Source organism: Anarhichas minor, unplaced genomic scaffold (assembly GCF_050575085.1).
Source record: "Anarhichas minor isolate MPS153535 unplaced genomic scaffold, ASM5057508v1 ptg000004l, whole genome shotgun sequence".
Classification (NCBI taxonomy): Eukaryota; Metazoa; Chordata; class Actinopteri; order Perciformes; family Anarhichadidae; genus Anarhichas; species Anarhichas minor.
In genome coordinates, this window is record NW_027466450.1 from 1913517 (window position 1) to 1933846 (window position 20330).

At 40.6% G+C, this 20330-nt stretch overlaps 1 protein-coding gene across 1 annotated transcript; it reads left to right on the forward strand.

Moving 5' to 3' along the window:
- The first annotated feature begins 1499 nt into the window (after window positions 1-1499).
- igfbp2b (insulin-like growth factor binding protein 2b) lies at window positions 1500-18788 on the forward strand. Its single transcript, XM_076102872.1, has 5 exons — window positions 1500-1860; window positions 6728-6730; window positions 10064-10215; window positions 14307-14447; window positions 18471-18788. Exons 1-5 carry the CDS (start codon window positions 1500-1502, stop codon window positions 18627-18629), a joined length of 816 nt encoding a protein of 271 aa, XP_075958987.1. The 3' UTR covers window positions 18630-18788.
- The last annotated feature ends 1542 nt before the right edge of the window (window positions 18789-20330 follow it).

Below are 20330 nucleotides of genomic sequence, written 5' to 3' on the forward strand. Positions count from 1 at the left end.
TTGTTTTGGTCACCCTCTTAAACGATACCTCTCTCGCTACTTTCAAATATGGTGGCCTACTGATAACCCAGTAAAGTAACATTTTCACACCATTAAAAAGAAAGTAAGTTTACAGCACATTAGTAAGTCTAATGAAGAAAATACATTACCAGCCTTATAGGGGGTTGAGAATGTCTTGTGATATGCCAGTTGTGTACTGGGACAAGTGTATTCCATCACCATGCAGCTGCAAACGTGGGTGGGGAGGAGATTGTAAGTGTCCTAAAATGTCAGTAGGCTGGAATTTCATATGTCAGGAACTGACATTTGTTTTCTTTTTCCCCCCATTGGTCCTAAAGCAAACCTTTTTTTTTCCATCCCAGAATTGTTATGCAAGTGTCAGAATCAAGCAAATAGGATATATGACCCTGAGATTACTCCATACTCCCAGACCAGCTAAATTGAAGCGTGTAACACTGTGAGCTACAATGACATCATACTGCAGTGCTCCATCCTCAGCGTCCATCCTGGGGTCGGACAAAGATGAGGAAATATCTTCCTTGTGTAATGAGTGAGAAGTTTCCGGCTAGTTCACAGTCTCCAAGAGGCGCGGCACGCACTTCATCGCATGACTGTGTTAGTTCAACATTACATCGCGTCACTAAGTCATCATCTTCTAGTTCTAACTTTCCTGTTTCAATTAATTGAGCAAATTTAAATATTGCTGGTTACTATATTTACTTGCAAATTCCTTGAGTCATTCAGTTTGCACATATTGAGAAAAAGTGAGCAAAATCGATAACTTTTTTTGAACTGTCCTGTTTGGGAGGGATGTATTTAGTTTAACCCTAACCCCGTCAGTGGCGACTGACATACCTGTCCTGCCAACGCCATTTTCAGCATGGCACAGTAGTTGTTAAGTCATGTGGACGGGGCCAGAGCGGAGTAGAATTTATATGTACTTGGCTTATGAATATAAATGAAGGTACATTGATAAATTGCACAGCTATATATATAATTTATGTTATTGGTTAATTTAATGAAGCATTACAAAAAACAAAATAGTATGGAGTTTTTTAATTTGAGACCTGACTTTAAGTCATGTGACTGAATCTATAGCTATGCTGACCAAAGTAAAAAAAAAAAAACAGAATGTCTATTTGCACACAGGTGAGAATAGTCACACGACAGCTATTCGGATATTTATACCTGACCAAGTGGAAAATGCTACTTGACTTAGCAATAGTTAGCTAGTCGCAAGCTAATTATTAACTATTCCAAACATTGCTTTAATGCAGAAACCTACCAAACTAACTAAAATCAGTCCACTTTGAAGTAATGGGCCCTCTTGTTCCTGATTTACAGTAAGGTAGTAATATGGGAGCAGATAGGACCCTGTGAGTGGCATCACAATGTTTACGCACACACAGTTGACTTTCAGGCTACTGAGCTTGATACTTTTAACTTCCAAGGGTCATTCTGGCTTTCACTCGTCACTAATAAACCTAAAAAGTGTCAGAATGGTCATATATTTGACTTACAGGTTGCTGTTTGCATACCTTGCATTACCTGGAATCTTACTTGGGGATTTAGCTTTCCGATGCCCAAGTTGTACTGCGGAGCGTCTGGCTGTGTGTCAAATAGTCACGGCAGCATGTCCAGAAATAGTGAGGGAGCCGGGCTGCGGCTGCTGTCCACTGTGTGCCAGGCTGGAAGGGGAGCTTTGTGGGGTCTATACACCGAGGTGCTTCGGCGGCCTGAGGTGCTACCCCAGCACAGAGTCTGAATTACCTTTGCAACAGCTCATCCACGGTTTAGGACGATGTGGACAACAAGTGGACTTGGATGTCACAACAAGTCTGGACCAGCAGGATACAAATGGTAAGTTATTTTAAGAAAAAATGCTGAAAGGGGGAAGTTAAAGTTAAAGCTAGACTACAACAAAAAACTTTAACAATGGAGCAAATGACAAAAGTGTAAAGGGTCACTCAGTGATGAACTCACATCAAATTTTCTCCAGACTCTACAGCTCCTCTTATGCCGTGGTCACATCAAATGCGGCGCAAATTATTCGCGTGAGTAGATTACATACAAAGTCTATGCACAGACGCAAAGAGACTGGAGTGACGCGAATGGCGCGAATGACGCAAATTTGCGTCAATCGCACCATTCTGTACAACGTGATTGGTTGATGCGGTGCGAAAGCTAAGAAAAAGATCTTGTTTTGAAAAAAATACGTTGATTTTTGGCCGCGTAATATTCTTTTGTGAAAGTACTTGTCACAAAAACTATAGTGATGTGCTTAAGAAGTAAACATGTAGTAAACCAAGATATTTCCTGACATTAACCGTGATATCAAAATCTCATTTGGTGACATCCCTACAAGTAAAAGTCCTGCATTCAAAATATTACTCAAGTAAAAGTACAAAAGTATGTAAAAGCCTCAATACTTAAAGTGGGCCACCAAAAGACAAAGTACTCCTTATGCAGAATCGTCCATTTCAGAAGAATATAAACTAGGCCTAGTATCAGATTATAATTATCGATGCATTTATTTGCTAATCACGTTATTGCTGAGCTGGTAAAGGTGGAGCTCATTCTAATTACTTGATATACTGCCGGGTTGTTTCATTTATATGATTAGTACATTGTTTTTAATCACTCTTCCCAGAAACATGTTATGTTCCAGTCAAGGCCATTCAACTACATAATTGTGGTTTTTCAAAGTATATTTCACCCTAATTGGAAATGCCATGCAGACATTAAACAAAAGATTTAAGATGTAGAGATCTGAAATCCACACACCAGTAGGAAATGACTAGCAGGTTATGTAAGTAAGAACAAAAACATTTCCTTGACAGAACAGGAGACATTGCTGCTGCTTTCAATCAGCTTGAGATGCTCAGATCCTTTGATGAAAGGATGAACAGAAAAAGGTTACTAAAAAAGAACTAACATCCTGATGTTTTCTTTGGGAGAAGCACAGTTGATGGCTTCTCAGAAATGAAACCCTTGTTTATGGCAAATGCTACTTTCATTAGGGGTGTAAATTTATGGATCATGAAACTGTGTAATTCTATAACAGTGCAGCCACACTTTCAAGTGATTTAGTACTGTATATGTGTTGGGTCTGTATGATCTTTCTTTGGAGATTGATTGACTTGTCCGCTGCCAAGTTCATGCTGTAATTTTATTACAAAGCCCTCCAGTATTCACCAGGGAGTGTAGCATAATCATTAATATTCTGTATGTGTGCCAGCATCACCAAGCCAGCTAGTTTTGACCTGCCATCATACCTGGGAAAAATGTTGAAACATTTCCTTTAAAGTAACACTGAGCAGCTGTACACTGACTAAAAAACAGAACAAAATAACAGAAGAAAACTTCTAAATCAAACGTATTTGGTCACGACGACTGCCCAAAGTACATAAGTCTGAAATCCTGCAGGGACACAGAACCGCCAAGCTTCGCTCTCCCCACATTACAGTTATTAGACTCAAAGGGTCACGATTGATTCCTGAAGACGAACGTTGACATATGTGATATGTTTGGCAGGCAGTGGCAGGCCCACACCTGTGAGCGCAAACAAGCAGTATCCCTCCGGTGAACCCATAACATGTCTGTAACCCATGTATCCTCATTGCTCTCCTATTGGGAGTGCCGTATTCTGATAGGATGTTGTTTATGGTACTTGAGGGAAGCGATTTCATACACATTTAAAAATTCACCACGCTCATGCTGATTGCATTTAGGAAGTTGTAACATGCTGTAAATGTGGATGAGACACTGCACACATGCCCTTTCGGAATGGTGTTGGGAAAGTTGCAGATGTCCATGCTAACAGGTGCAACCTAATTTCTATATATTTTTTCTATATTATCATCTTGGGTAATCTCACTGAGGAATGTATTTGATGAGTTCTCAGACTTTCACACAAGGATAAACTCAACAGAGGCGATTTATATTTTTTTGCAGGACTCTTCAGTTGTTTTTTTAAGATTCTTTGAGGTTTTGTTGGTAGAGGGTAGTGAAAACAAGCGCGGGCCCTGTAACTTTAGCTAAGCGTGATGGACTTGTCTGCTCTCTGCTGTGATTTACCGTCTTTGGTGTTCAAACCAGTCGGAACACATAAAGGAAAAGCTGAGAATGAGCATCAGATCAGGCTATGGTTTGCCCTCGGTTCACTGTGTTATGCTTGGCCTTTCAAGCATGAGCAACTGCAGGCTTGTCTCGGATGTCAACATCTGTCTCCTTTGTCCCCATTAAAATGCACGTTTTTGGGGTCGTTTCCTGTAGTTCTTTGGGATTACATTCTCACTCCTAAACAACCACTACTGCTCTTCACTTGAAAGAGACTTGCATTTTTAGGGATTTGGTAGTGGTTATTTGGTGTGATCCTGAGTTCAAATGGCTTCATTCTTGCCTGCCTAAACTAAACTGAATTACACAGCGTGACGGCCTGAGTAAACAGTCCAGAGTTCAAATCAACCACTCCAGCTTTGCCTGGTGGCACACTTCACATCCCCTCACAATTCCGACATCATTTAGTTCATCATCAATACTTTTGCAAATTTCCACATTGCAAATGTGACAGCAAACGGCAACACAGATGATTCAAATCCATGTATTGAATTCTTCCAATATGAAAAGCGTGTCATATTAGAAACGGCACATCATCGTGTTTCCACTTGAACAATATTTGCAATGGGGGTCGACTTCGAAGCGTTGTCTCAGTCATCGGCCTCAAAGGTTTCAGGCCAGTGACGAATGTGTGCATGAGCTTAGGTCTTTAACTGAATGAAAATAGTGTTCCTGTGTTTTGAACCTGGACAAAGATAATTTATTCACTGGTCAGGGAGTCCATGGCAAGGGTGGAGCATCTATCGGGGACAAGGATGCATCACTATAGAACAATATTTGTATTAGCCAACAATACGTCAACAGACACTGTGTTGCAGGGGAAGGTCAGTTGAGTAATGTGTACTCTTTGTTCAGCACAACTCTGTGTTCACTGACTTGAAAAGCTGAGACCAAATACTATTCCACAACAAGTCCACCACTAGCAGAAGTTTGGACGTTTGGAGTTGCTTAGTTTTCGAGTTATTGGCGATAGAGATGTCCAACTTCTCTCCAGTATAATGGGACTAAATGGCACATGGCATTGTGGTGCTCAGAGCAGCAAAAAAAAGTGTTTTCAACCCTGTTTTTAACCTCTTAACTTTAGTCATACCTCAGTCGCCATGTTTAGATATTGTAGGAGGCAAGACTTTTGTAAACATTGTGTTTGAACACAATCCGGGATTTCCAATATTGTTCTTGTCTTGCGATAGGGTTGCTACAATCAAATGCAACAACTTGGCCTTTTGCCTCAAGTCCAAAGCTATCTGCTAATAGAAGGGCATTTGTGTATTCCTTGCTATCTAAACTACACAGACCACCAATCCTCTACTGACGAACCCCCTTCTCCAGCCAATAGGAAACCATTGCCCTGTTCAATCCTCATTTGCACTTTCCTTGCACATGTCTCTGACTGCTTCTGTCTCCTTTCTTTTCTTGTGTTGTCGATGGTCCATGACTGCCCTTGTTGCCCTGCAGGTGATCCTCTGATAAAACATGCTCCTTCTCCCTCACTCGCACTCAGGTCTTTAATTACTCTATGTAGATGTGTGTGCACACAGTATGTGTGTCAACACACAGCCACAGGAAAAGGTGAAGACATAAGAGATCGCTTTGGGTGGGAACATGTTGGTGCCTGCAATTCTGAGAAAACTGCCTCCGAGGTGCTAATAGGAAACCCTCCCTCCTTCGTGCTAATCTTAAAAGGGGTAATGTTGAAAAGTTATGTATTGCATAATATGATCACAACATTTATGAGCTAGAATTTACGATCGGTACAATTACGTAAATACTCGAATTAAGTACAGTTTTGAGGCACTCATACTTCAATCATCAGTGTAACATTTTATTGTATGCTCTTTTATTTTCCATAATATGAATATTGATAGTAAAAATTATAATAATAATGATAATGCATTTATTTATATAGCACTTATCTAAACAAGGTTACAAAGTGGTTCACAAAATACGAATACATAGCAACAATGATTATCAGTGGCTTTCAGATTAAGATTCACCAAAAAATAAATATATAGTAATTTTAATAATCTCCAGTATATTTTCTGCCGCTGAAAACAGCTGCCTTCAAACACAGCCAATAAAAGTGATGAGACTGAACCAAAATAGTGTAGTTGTGGGTCGTAAAAACGTAGTCACCAATTTGTTTGTGGACTGCCGTTTTGAAGCCTCAAGGTCGGCATTTTGGCCATCGCCATCTTGGTTTTTGGCCATCGCCATCTTGGATTTTTGTAACCAGAAGTGATGCGAGAGGGTGGAGCTAAGTACAAGCAAACGCTGAATAAGACATTTTTAAGACAACAAAATGTGACAATTAACATTCACGATCTGAAAGCACACTGCTGAGATTATAAATCAAGTGAGAAGTAGGGTAATCTTCTCATAGGCTTCTAGACAATTGGAATTCTGCCTGGTAAAACCAAAACAATGAGCCGAAAGACACTTAAATCTTTTATAAAGCTATGGGGAACTGCAGAGTTGGGTGACAATGCTCTGTTGTTTTCTCGCTTCGGGTGACTCCTTTCACATTATTCAATCATTTTTTTTCCATAGTAACATTTTTTTTTTTTTTTTTGAAAGTAAAATATTGAAATACTTTTTACACCACTGACAGGAGGTGGCAAGACAACAGACATGAACGATAAACTGCAGATGTATTTTTAAAAGACAAGAAATTGCTGTGGGAAAGGACTTCTGTCTGTCACTTGCAGGTTTGATACATATTAGTAGTAACTTGTCACTTCAAAATGAAACATGTACAAAATATTAGCAACTCACCAAAAAAATATTGGAAATTGTAACACGGGACAGTTATTTGACATGTGTCAATCTACCCTACATGGGCACTTGTATTGATGGTATACGTTTCGTAAGAGAAATCCACCGTGACCTTAGACTGCCCTTATTGTCTTTTAAGTCTGACAGATGCCGTAGGAGCTCCAATTGGCAACAATTTTCCATTGAAACTACAAAGGCAAACTTCATTTGGTTTGGATGCCACACGGACGCATAGCAACATCAAGAGTTGAAAGAACTAGCTGACCGTAAAAGGTTTGAAGCTGATCTCTGGCGAGGCAAAACCTTCTTCATTATTCAATTGCTCTTTATTTGCCTGTTTGCCAGCTGTAAAGTGTTTGAAGTGGCCGAGTCTTGAGAGGAACCATTTACACTGACAATGGTTTGAAGTACCGTAAGACCACTTTCTTGGCCGTGGTTGCACAGTTAAGTTTTTGAGACTCAGCTTCACTGTGTACAATAACAGGGCAAATACATTAATGCTGAGCAACTCTGGGAAAATATTACTCATTCTGTGCTGTGAGAGAACTGTGAAAGCATTGCTCAAAGGCAATACCCAAAGCCAACAGCTCGAGACAGGTAGCTTCTATGGCACTGAAGACAGAATCAACAACACAGTATTTAGATGACAGCTGTTGGCTGAAGAAGTGTTTTGGGTTTTTCTTTCTCTCCCTGGAACATGCTGTCACGTCATGTGAGATCTTCAGCACAACTCGTACACCTTTACAACTTGTCTAAAGTTGCATCTCGTTTAGCTTTCAACATTCATGTTCCACCGAGTGTTGCCTTTTGAAACAAATAGTAAAAGTCAACGCAAGGCTCTGGCACACACCAGGGGAAAGTAAAACGATATCGCTTTTCACAATGTTTTCTTTTTTAAGAGCAACAGATGCTTAAATTAAATCATTAAATCAATCTGTCTTGAATATGTTTGATGTGTTCTGCAGAAGCTCTCACTACATGTGAGAGCTTATTCCACTGTTTGTGAATCTCTTAACAAAACTTGGATCACAATTGTAAGCTTGTGTGCTCAGCTGGTGGTTGAAATTTATAACGTTTGGCCATCGCTTACATGCTATAGTAAATACAATTTGACTTCTTCAAACATCAGGGTCTTGTTTGTGGCCACACAGTTGTTACTGTTCGCCTATTACAAGCGTTGCCTTTCTAATTGGTTTATCAGATTGGAAAGATTTCCCTGTATGGCTTGAGTCACATAAAAACATACAAAGGATGGAACACAGATTTTACAATATACACTCGATTTTGGCCATAAGGGACAGTATTGTCCACTCAATCCACTGCTTACATCCAGAGTGAGATATGTTGTCATATAGATAGATTTCCATGACATTTTGCTCAAATATTCTTGGTCCCCAGAAGATGAATGATTTTTTCTTTCATCTTCCTTTCTTTTGGTCTGGAAATTTCCTCGAATACGTCAATTTTTTGAAAATCTGTGGTGGCATTTCTATCCATCAGTGAAGAGATGCATTTAGTAGCATTGAACACTAGGGGGCGTTCTCTGTACACGCAATTACGAACACGAAACAAAACTGCGTTATCTTGCATTGGCTAGATCTGGTCGCTGGCTTTACAGTAAAGCCAATTAAAAGTGAATAACTCTAAACATCTCAGTCTCTGCCTACATTCTTAGTAAGTCAGGGACTCGTGGCTCTTCATGAGATCTAGATGCCTGCTAAAAGCACCTAGCTGGAGGTGTCCTTTGCTACAAACTATTATCATTTCACATTTGATGTATGGACAAATAACACAAATGTGTGTTGCCCAAAAGAAGTCATGTCTACCAACGTATCAGTGCTGAAGTTTATTCTAACCGCATTGATAACAAATCAATTTTCTGAAATAAAATTGACAAAAATGAATGAGTAAATATAAATGTTCATGGCCGGACATGAAGAAAAAAAATACATCTGTTGCAATGTAGAAGGCAGACTTACTTTAACACCTGGCAGAGTGTCCACATATCCATTTCAGAAGGAGTCATAGCATGTGGAGCATGGGGAGGGGGGCCTTTCCCTCTCAGGCATGATTTACAACCTCTGGGTTCTGCTTCTGTTTTTATAGCGCTAATTACAGACACACGCACACAAAGAGACACACACACACACACACACACACACACACACACACACACACACACAGCCTCTAGCAAGTATATTAGGTACCCGAAAAAAATGCTTACGCAGCAGTAAAAGCCTTAATCAGAAGGGCTTCCTTGCGAGTCTGGACTCACCACCAATGACTAGCTGTGGAGCTCAGCTCTTTAATTCAGCCACCGCTTTCCTGTTGAACTGTGTCAGACAATCTCAGATCATTGTGTCTGTGATGACTATGACCACGCTGATAAATGTCTGTACAGTGTTCATCCCTCCTTGTATTTGTGTTTTACAGCCACAGTACATCGGTGGCACAGAGTAGGACTCATTTATGGGACTGCTGTTCTCTAATAATTTGTCATCCTACTTTGTGTCTGCTCCGGATTAACTTGCTAGCTTGTTGTTTGTGTTTTGTCTCTCCTGTCTCCAACAAATGCTGAACACACGTTGATCTAACATCAGCAGGAAACACACTCAGAGTGACCCCAGCGCTCAGAGGAGACCTGTGCTAACTGCGTCGTAAGACAGAAATGACCTTGGCGGGCCGTTCACACTGTCGCCATAGTAATTACAGCCATTGCAACGCCTGACTGTCCAGTATAGAATTAGTGACATGAGGTATGAGGGAGACAGGATGCCTTGAGGACATGGAATGACTTGTCTTCTAATTCCAGGATTCCAGGAAGTTATTAGATTAATGTTGGCTTTTAAGAGCACTTTGTGATAATATAATAGTTACACGTACGCAGATGAATGTGCGTGATTATTTTATTAAAGAGCTGCAGAGACGGTGAGGCAGTGTAACATCTGTCCATTAACTACATAAAAGGCAGGACACTTTAATGCTCAACCAACTGACTCAGTCTACCCTTTTCTGAGAAACTCCAAATTATTGAAATGTTACACTGAGATTAAAACCAGAAAGTATACCAAAGGCTTTGAACAGATTAGCATTTCCAGGAAGGCCTGGGCAGAGTTTATGCACAGATGCTGCAGATTAACTGTCTTAAGTTTGTGTCTTTGTTCTGTTGTAGAGGTGCATGGGACTGAGAATCCTTTTACCAAAAGACCTGCCATAGATGCTTGGATTTGGCAGGAGTCCGCCAAGAAACAACACCTGAACGAGCGCAAAACCAAGATGAAGACGAATCAACTAGAAGACCCTCGAACCCAGAAAGTGCTGCAGGTCAGAACAAAACCTTCAACTGTTTTTCACAATTCATGATTAACTTCCTCACAGCTTTTTGCTGTGACTCAAACTCAAAAGTTGTTCATTATTTGATTAAAAGGTTTGTTGTACGAACATGTTGGCTGATTTAAAACATTTCAAGGGCAACAACGGAGGTGCAAGTCAGTCAATTTATTTGAAAAATGTATTGCCACACTGATCGTCTGGATCTGAAAATGGTGTGCCCCTTTTCTAAATACAAATAACAACACCAGAATTTATTTACACCACGACTCCAGTCCATTTATGAGCTGGATATCTGAATACATGACCTTTACAGGCACAGTAGCAGATATTGTAGTAAAATAAAAATGATAGAATATCTTAGTGCAGGTAATTTAACATGAACGTAGGGCCCTCTTTCTCCCTATAAACTATTTGTTTCCTCCCACGGCAGATTTCCAGTTAACATTTTGTGTGTTGCGTATTGTAAAGCAAGCAGTGACAAAGGGTCAACAATGTGCTGTGTGAGCACCATTGTCTGGTACAGTAGTGCCCTCCTCTGGGCACTCTTTCACTCAAACAAGCATACGCACGTGCACACAATTGCTCTTACATTCATTCCCTGGGGGACTTGACCTAACCTTACTCCCAGCAACCTCATGCCTAACTCCCTAACTTAACCCTCACTTTAACCAAAAGACAAGTTTCAACCCTGGTGTGGAGCACATTTCTGTCCCCATTTGGAGATGAGTCCCTATAATTTGACCAAATATTTGTCCCAACAACATGACTAATTCAAGCACAGGTTCATGTTCTTTTATAGAACTGTGATGTGAGAATGTATTCACATCACAGTTCAGTTGTTGTCAAAAAAAATGTCAGAATGTTGTCCGTATTGAATAGCTGATTCAAATAAGAAAACATCATGCAACGAAGTTGATAATGGGCTAATAATGAAGTTATGTGCAATGCTATTTAGGAAATGATGTGGTAGTTAGCCTACATATATTTATGCTGTATATTCCTTCGAAAATCATGATGTCGTTCCACTTTTAGAACACCAAAAGAGGCAATGCACTGCCTCTGTGCATTTATCGATGCATTTCCAATGATGTATGAAGAAAGTAGAAGAAACATTAGTGACAATAACAAAAAAAGAATTGTCTTAGTCTCAATAATCAGCATCTTCCTGATGAAAAGTAAAGTTGTTGTTTTGCCCTCCACAGTGGAATGTGTGTTGGCAGTTTGATGCAGTCTAAAGATTACCCCCCCCCCCCCCCCCCCCACCCACCCCCACCACCACCACCACCCTCCATTCTTTAACACTCACTCAACATTTCACAGTCTCATACGCAGCTCCACAAAAAGTAAAAACAATTCCGGGAAAACCCTTTATGGGGTGGCGTACAAACAGATAAATTCTTTCTGTTTCATGCAAATGAGCGTGGGCCCTGGGGGCGACACATGTGGAGGCCCATGTACCGTATGTCTCAATATGGCAAACAACTACGTGCATTTGCTCATTTTCTCCCACACTTAACTCACTCACTCGCTAGCAGCAAAACAAAAACAAAATAAATTTAAAAAATCATGGGCGGTAGGGTGCAACACAATTGTCAACATCATTAGAAGCAACAAAAGAGAGAATGCAGTAAAATAAGTCGTGCAGCTGGGCTGGGGGAGCAGCTTCAGGGCAGCTGGTGTTAAGCATGGATGCACTTTGTTCCGCTTGTTCTTGTGAGGTCAAATACTGTACACATAATGCTTAGATGTCTGCTGGGTTCAAATCACATTTGTAACCTTTATTTGTTCAATATCAACACATTTATTTTAGTCAATTAAAAGTCTAATTTGCATCACATTCATATTATTGTTTTCACACATAGACCCCGTAACACCAGTTTTCTTTCCTTTATTTATTTTTCTTAACCTTTGGCCTCATTAAACCTTTTTTCGAAAATATATATATATAGAGATAGAAAAGATGAGCTGGCCAGATATCTGTTGCCAGATGTTCCTCATCTTCGCTTGAGGCTACATTAGCTTCCAGTTACAATACACACTAGAATCTCCAACAAAACTTTTGATGGTGAAGTTCAGGGGCGGACTGACCATTGGGAACAGCCGATCCATTCCAGACTGAACTGGCCGCCTTCTGTCAGTATTTACTGCATGATTTTGATTCACAGGGAATACGGCAATGCTATAGGGGTGCAGTGCAGTCATTGGACTCTTTTGACATCTAGAAATTGAAATTGTAGATTTCAGGGCAAGAGGAAGGGAATTCTGCACCTGATTTAATGTGGTCTTTTTCTTCTGCACATTTGGTTTATTTTGCTCTGATTTAGTTTTCTTTAGTTTTTCTCTGAATTAGTTTTCCTCTGAATAACTCATCACTCTTTAAAGGACAGGTCTGAATTTCTACAATACGCACTAAAGAGTTGCTGGTGTCTGAAATCATTCCTCCTCTCCCAATCTTGGAACCCATCGGCTATCGGTCTGACAATGATTTGGCCTCAACGGACAGAATTTCCTCATAATAAAAGCAGCAGAGAATATTGAGGGCACGTGACTGACTGCAGTCAGTGCAAGGTCCATGATGTTGATAAATGACAGTACTATATAACGTTTGAAAAACGTACAACTTACAACTTGAAAGAATGCTGCTGTTAGCCCACTGGCCATTCTAACTCCTGTGGTTTAAGCTCACAGTCAACCAACCGATGCTGTTGGTAAAATCTGACGTGACCACACCACAGCACGACTACATTGTAAAGGTGCCGTCAGACGGGATTTTACCAGACACTTGGTGTGGCAAACCGCAGGCGTTAACATTTTAACTCTGGAAGCTAGTTCATCACTGTGGAAACACTCTGTTTTGGGACACAAAGTGACAAATGTGTGCAAAAAGGATTGTAACTTTAAATGAAACCCACTTGATTTTGCTGATGCCCAACTGCTGCCTCATATTAGCTTGAGCTGAACCTTAAAAATGCATTTATGCATATTTCTTGCAGCGAAAGAAAGGATATCTTCAAGGACAGTGTGGAAAGTAGGAATAATTACAGCAGCCAATATCTCTTAAAACATATACTATATACAGTATATATATATATAAAATGCTTAAATGCATGTAAAATATTGTGTGACATAAAATTGACTGAACTTATCCTTTAATAAACAACAACAGGGAGAAAGTGATAAAACTGGAGGGTTGCATGCACTAAGGTGTGGTTTTATGTTCCTTCATTATAAGAGAGAGAGAGAGAGAGAGAGAGAGAGAGAGAGAGAGAGAGAGAGAGAGAGAGAGAGAGAGAGAGAGAAGGAATCAAAGACTGTAGGAGAAAGTGTTAAAAGAGTGAGCCAGAGAAAGAAAGAGAGTGCTTTTCATCCATATGTTCAGATGTCTGATAAGGTTCATGGCAGACTGCGCCTCCTCCTGCCCTTCTCTCTCATCTTCAGCCAACTAATCATAAGACTGGACCCCTTTGATCCCACTGGCAGCCTGATACACTGGTAACTGTGTGTTACATTAAAGTGTTTGTGTGTGTGTGTGTGTGTGTGTGTGTGTGCATGTACACAAGGATACTATACGTGGCGAGTGTGTGTGCGACCATCCATGCAACAGGAATAGTCTGCGCTCTATTTATGAAGGTGTATGAACATGTGTCTGCACAGGTCTGCATATGCGTGTGTGTGTGTGTGTGTGTGTGTGTGTGTGTGTGTGAGGCCGTGGCCACCTGCTGAGTTGAGCAGTCTAGCCAGTCATGTTCCAATCCACCAGACTCACATAAGTACTGGCTGAACTTTCTGCTTGCCTAACAGGCCCTTGTAAAAATGTAAGCTGTAAATGTGTGTATTTGTGACATTTTTACAAGGCACACAGAAGTATTTTATTTCTCCATTCTTTTTCTTGGGCAGAACACATACACATAGAACTTATACCAACTCTATTTACTGGCTTCTGGTGAATCTATTTTGTTTTTGTTAAATCGTTAACTGGTTTTTCTTCTGGAGATCTATTTGAATGTCTGCTTGTGCTAAGTGCTCAATAGCTATTGTCACAATTAGTACTGGTGTTAATAATGTCCTTGCTCGTCCTTCAGAGCGCCTGTCAGCAGGAGCTGGACAGCGTCTTAGAGGAGATCTCCAAAATTACCTCTGAAGATAACAGAGGCCCGCTGGAGGACCTGTACGGACTAAAATTTCCCAACTGTGACAAACATGGTCTGTACAACCTCAAACAGGTGAGCCATGGACAGAGCACTGGTCTCACATTCATGCCATTTTATCTCGACTGAACATGGCAGCTTCACCATTGAAAATCATGGTAAACATGACAAAGGGCAATGTAAATGTCAGCAAAAAAAGAATGACATTCTTCTAAGATTGAGGTCACCCACACACTTAAGGTAAACACTTTGAAATAGCCACTGAAGACACATTGTTTAAAAACTGTTGAATGATTTAAAAAGTTAGAAAAGTAAAAAATTGTATAAATGCAACCGGTGCAACTCGGGATGACCCATAAACAAGACAGGACACCCCAAATATAGTAAATAACAAATATCTTACACGAAAGTCGTAGTATCAAACCCCATATTGAGACATTTGGGAGACAGGTTCTTGTGGAAATAAATGCAGGAAGTTGCATGTATTGGCATGGACTGGCATTGTCTGAATGATGTCATCAAGTCTGTGCCTACAGTATATATATACTATATATACCTAAACAACTTGCCTTTAGCCATCCGTATGATAAAAAATTGTTGCAAAGCTGGGGTATTCCCACGGGCCCCAGAATTTAGGTTTTTCTTTTCCTTTAATGAAGCTACTATCCAATCTGGCCTACATGTAGGATTGGCTGTGGAAGTGCTGTTTAGTAAAAAGAAACAGGACCTAAAAATGACAGTAATGATCCAAAATGTCCTAAAGGTTTCAAGGTGTACAATATGTACTTTCCCTATCATATGTACTTTTCCAAATTAGTTTAAATATCATAATGGAACTAGAAATTAATTTTGGATACTTGTTTTGAGTGTTAAATGGATTTGGAATGATCACATTTTTTTTAAAATATTTGGTGAAGATTGGAAGAATTAATGTCTTGCAACTCTATACATCTCTGCCCTGTTAACAAATGCTTATTGATTAGGGTTGTAACGGTTCTTGTATACATGTTGAACCATTAGGATACAGGGGTCACGATCGATTGTAACCAGAATACACGTAGACTGATTCACTTAATGTGGAAAGAAAGAGACATTTCCGGCTGGAAACTTTTACCTGTAGGCAGTTATGGTTAGATGATATGGCCAAAAATGTTATCACATATTCATGATATTGATCCATAATTATCACAATATATATAATATATAACCCGCGCCACACAGCCCTGAGATGGCAAACTCTAGGAATAACTATATCGGAAATAAACTTTATCTAAAGCTTTTAGGTTGTTTTAATGCCCAGCGCTAAGTGTTATAGGTTGTAGTTATCAAAATTTGCTAAGGTTAGCACAACTAGCTGATTGTCGCGCGAGTCAGACAAACTATGGGAGACCCACCTGCACATTCAGGTCAGCTACAACAGAAACAGAGAGAGAGTTGTTTATGAGGACAAGGACAGTTGCGCCACCGTTGTAGATCATGTGAATGAAAACACATTGAACGTGCTCATTCATATTCAACGGCATCACCCAGATGTACAAATCACCATATTTTGAATTTCATAGCATAAAAGGTGCTTTTCAGTTGCATAGCCTATTGTGACCTATTACCTTTTGGGAATAAACACTTTCTTCAGTGTTTGTACAGTGTTATACTGAAGTGTTCAAAATGTTCCTTTTTATTTAGGAAACAAATTGTTTACCTAAGTTGCCAGTAGACAAAATGTTACCTCAGTCCCCAGCAGGAGTATTGTGTCTGTTTTTGACACTTGCACTACTGGGTATGCAAAATAAATGAATAGCATTGGATCCTTATGCTTTTTTTTCTGCCATACCGGAACCGAATCGGGACTTCTGTGAACCATTACATCCCTGTTATTGATACAAGCGTCATTCAAATGCAGTAGTTTACATGATAGTCAAGTTCACAAAGTTCCCCCAAGATACCACATTTAGTATATCAGGTATTTTAGCAAGATGGCCATGAAATGACAGCCGTCTAAAACTCTATAAACAGTGTCTCAGTAATAGGCTGAGGGGGTGGTGTTTGACTGAATTGGACACCTGTGCAATCTTATACCACTCTCCGTGTCATTCATTCCAATTCAAATATTCAGCTCACATGGTGGTTATTCCATATCGACTCTGCAGTGAGCTAATTTGTCATCGAATTAACGTAGAAAAACACGGCAAAAAAACGAAAAAACTGCTTCTTCCTAAGGGTGGAAAGTTCCAAGAATGTCACAATACTGGCCACACCTCAATCAGTGTCGTCACAGCAGGTGTCTTGCTTTCGACAGCGGATGGACAACACTTGCTGTGACATCACTTATTAAAGTTTTGGCCAGGGTTGTGACATGTTTGAGAGTTTCATCCCATAGAGAGCAGTGCAGCAGTAGTTTTCTGCTCTGCGGGATTCACTGGCGACTTACTGTTTCATGGTGAACACGAACACAAGAGGGACACCAGTCATCAGGTTTCTAATTATGCTGCTAGTTATGTGACCACTGTCTTTATTGATTAAAAAGGTTTGTGTGTGAATGTGATTGATCACCAGTCTTTCTCCCTTTGTTGCTTCTCCGCCCCCCTCTACCTTTTTAAAATCCGTCTCGCACACACACACACACACACACGCACACACTCACACACACACACACACACACACACACACACTCATACTGTACCTTTTTGTTCAATTCTCCCCTGGATTTTCTCTCTCTCTCTCTCTCTCTCTCACTCTCACTCACTCTCACACACACACACAAAAGTCAAGTCCCCACTTGGCTAAAGTAAATAATATAAACCAGAGGGTTTGAGACATGATTTTAGCTTGATTTAAAGCATGCCCATCAGGGGACTTCCAAAATGTCCCTTGTTTGCGATGCAGTCCCCTGTTGGTGAATGTGTAACGACACGTAAGTCCACTGTTGGATAGGAAGGTAAGTGAGCAAACGCTCTTTTATCAGTCTGGCAAAATCACCCTGGAAAAAAAATATAACCTGCCCCCCTCACTCCCACCAGTCTCCCCCTCCTCCCACCCCTTTTTTTTTGCAAACACATACACCCTCCTCTTCCTTAACACTCTGGTCTTAGACACACATACACAAAAATGCGCGTGGAGATGTTGTCATCATGAATGAGGCAACAGCTTCTGAGCTCAAGGTTACAAGGCAATAAAACAGTTTGGCGTACTTCATGGGAAGACTTTTGTTAGGCCGAGGAACGAACTGTGCTTCCGACTGGGGGCTTGAATTTGAATTCTGCTCATCCATAGAAATCAGACGGAGGAGGACAAACAAGGTCACATATCCAGTGTTTTCTTACGGGGATAGTAGAGCAGAAAAGAAGATTTGAATAGGCGCCACAGTTTTCTGAAGCAGGGCTCTCAACCACTCAGCCAATTTTCATCACTGGTCACAAACAACAGCATTGTTTCGGACCGGAGTCCTCGGTTCCCAGGGAGGAACACTGTACCTCCTCAACACCCGGGTCCCTTTTGGAGTTGTCCCTCCTTGTCGCGGGGTAATTACTGTAACTGTCACTTTTTTTGTTCTTTCTCATCGAAGGAAGAAAATGGAAAGTTTTTTCTTTCCCCCCAGCTCTTCATTATTTTGGCCGTCCCCTCCGCGGCCGCCCCGCGTGCGTGCGCGGTGTAAACTGTGTCCACTTCAATTACGACCTAATTTCTGAGTAGAGGGGGGCTCTACTCAGAAAGTGTGTGGGGGGGGGGGGGGGCTGGTCTACTGGCATGCCGCTGTGTGTGTGTGTGTGTGTGTGTGTGTGTGTGTGTGTGTTTGTGAGTGTCTGTGGTGGCATGTGTGGCTGTGGATGGGTTGTGAGTAGGGGGCATGACCTGAGGATGGGCTGTTATTGGGTGAGTGTTCTCCCACCCGAACCATGGCCCTCACTCTCATCCAATAGCCCCCCACCACCAGAAGATCCACAAGTACACACACACACACACACCCACACACATCTCAAGCCACCATAGGCCATGCTTCATTAACGCACCCCCTATTTTCCACTGTGCATCTTTACCCCTCCCACTTTTTTCCAGTGTTTTCCAACTTGTCTAGTTTGTGTTTTTCTTCCTTCTCTCCAGTGCAACATGTCCACCCACGGCCAGCGGGGCGAGTGCTGGTGCGTTAACCCTTTAACCGGGGTCCAGATTCCAGCAACGCCTAAAATAAGAGGGGATCCCAACTGTAACCAGTTTCAGGAGGAGCTCAGAGCGATGCCCACTGCAGCAGTGTTTCACTAGCACAGTCCAGCACATCCTTTGACAGGGTTGGGTTTTCTTTACAATTCCAAATCTGAGAGGATTTGGAAAAGAAGTTGCTCTATATCAAGGCTTTGTTTTTTGTTTTTTGTTTCTTGAGACATGAAAGCATACCACTAGGTTAAAATATTGTTCCTGTTGTCAAATTATCTAATATAAAAAGACAAAAACCAACAGTGTGTCCATCTCACAATGCTTTCCGACTTCCCTGGCTTGTCTGTGGGACTCAGACTCAAGCTCATGCATACCTACTATACATTTACAGTACATCTTTACAAAAGAGGGGCAAATATATAGTTTCTTTTTTTTAAGTAATGCCCTGAAACAGCAGGGCACGGTAGTTTTCAGTAAACGTTCGTGAAACTGAAGTAAATAGTTTATTTGTTGGGAACTATTTTTAGCTGTGGATTAATACACATTTGGTGTGTAAGTATTTATAGATTCACGGCAGCAGGACAGTTTATGTGGGTTTTACTCAAACTACTGTGCTCGTTGTCAATGTAATAAAGAAACATGCCAACCAGTGCATTTATAGGGGGAAAAGTTATATCATGCAGGTAATACTTGCCAGTAGGATCTTTCCGTTGTTGCTTTCAGCCATTTCATGGGATTTGTTGACAATACAAATAGAATACCAGCCTTATCTTTTAAAGCTGCATTAATTGATTTTTTTTTGGGCCACTTGGGGGCAGCAGAACAAGCTGTAAATCACAACATTTGAAGTATTATTATTTCAAAGTGAATGTGTCAGCAGACAGAGCAAGATTAGCATTCCTTTGGAGTTGTGTTTTTGACCCCCCCCCTGACAAAGGTTAGTACAATATTCACTCATTGTTTTAACTCTCTTTGGATCTCCACCGAATCCTAAAAATGATCTGGCTCTTTAGCTGCTAAATGCTTCACTATGATTGGTAGCTTTGCCGGCCACTTGGTGCTGTGCAGCTATTGTACAGTGGCTTTAGTGGGTACAGTGGGAAGGTTAATGAGAGCAGTGAGACTGCGCCAAAACAATAGTTGTCCGTGGGTTTATGTCTATGAGCGACCATTTTCCCATCGCACATAGTCATTTGATTTATTGTTTGCATAAAAATATCGATTAGTATAGCTTTAAGGTTAAACCTAAGGCTATTATTTGCATTCAACAGACGTGTGTACTATCTCTGTAATTGTTATGATTTAGCTTTTCTTTTTAGGGGGACAATGTCCAGTACTACAGAAAAAAAATGCTTTTTGGTTAACTCTACATTTATGCTTATAAAATCTACACTTCCACGCTTACATACACCAATAAATAAAAACATTTAACATACTTTTTAAAAGTATATTCACAAGTGAATAAATGTATATGAATCTAATACATCATTATTTCTCAGACAAAGAACAACTGTGTTGAAGGCTTTGGACATTTGAATGCTAACAGTGTTAGCTCTCACCTGCCTTGATCAGTGGATAATCATGCGAGATTCGATGCTATGCTTATGAACTAGTATTTTAAACAAATTAGCTTTTAGTGTACTTGAGCAGAGGTTAAATACTTACAGGTGCTCCTTGAAATCCTTCACAGATATGTACACACGATCCAGTAATCATTTTAGTGCCAACAGGTTGTGTAACCGTGTTTCCATGAGTACATACTTTATTATTTGATTAAGCAGGTAATTAAAAGTTGTATCACTGTCATAC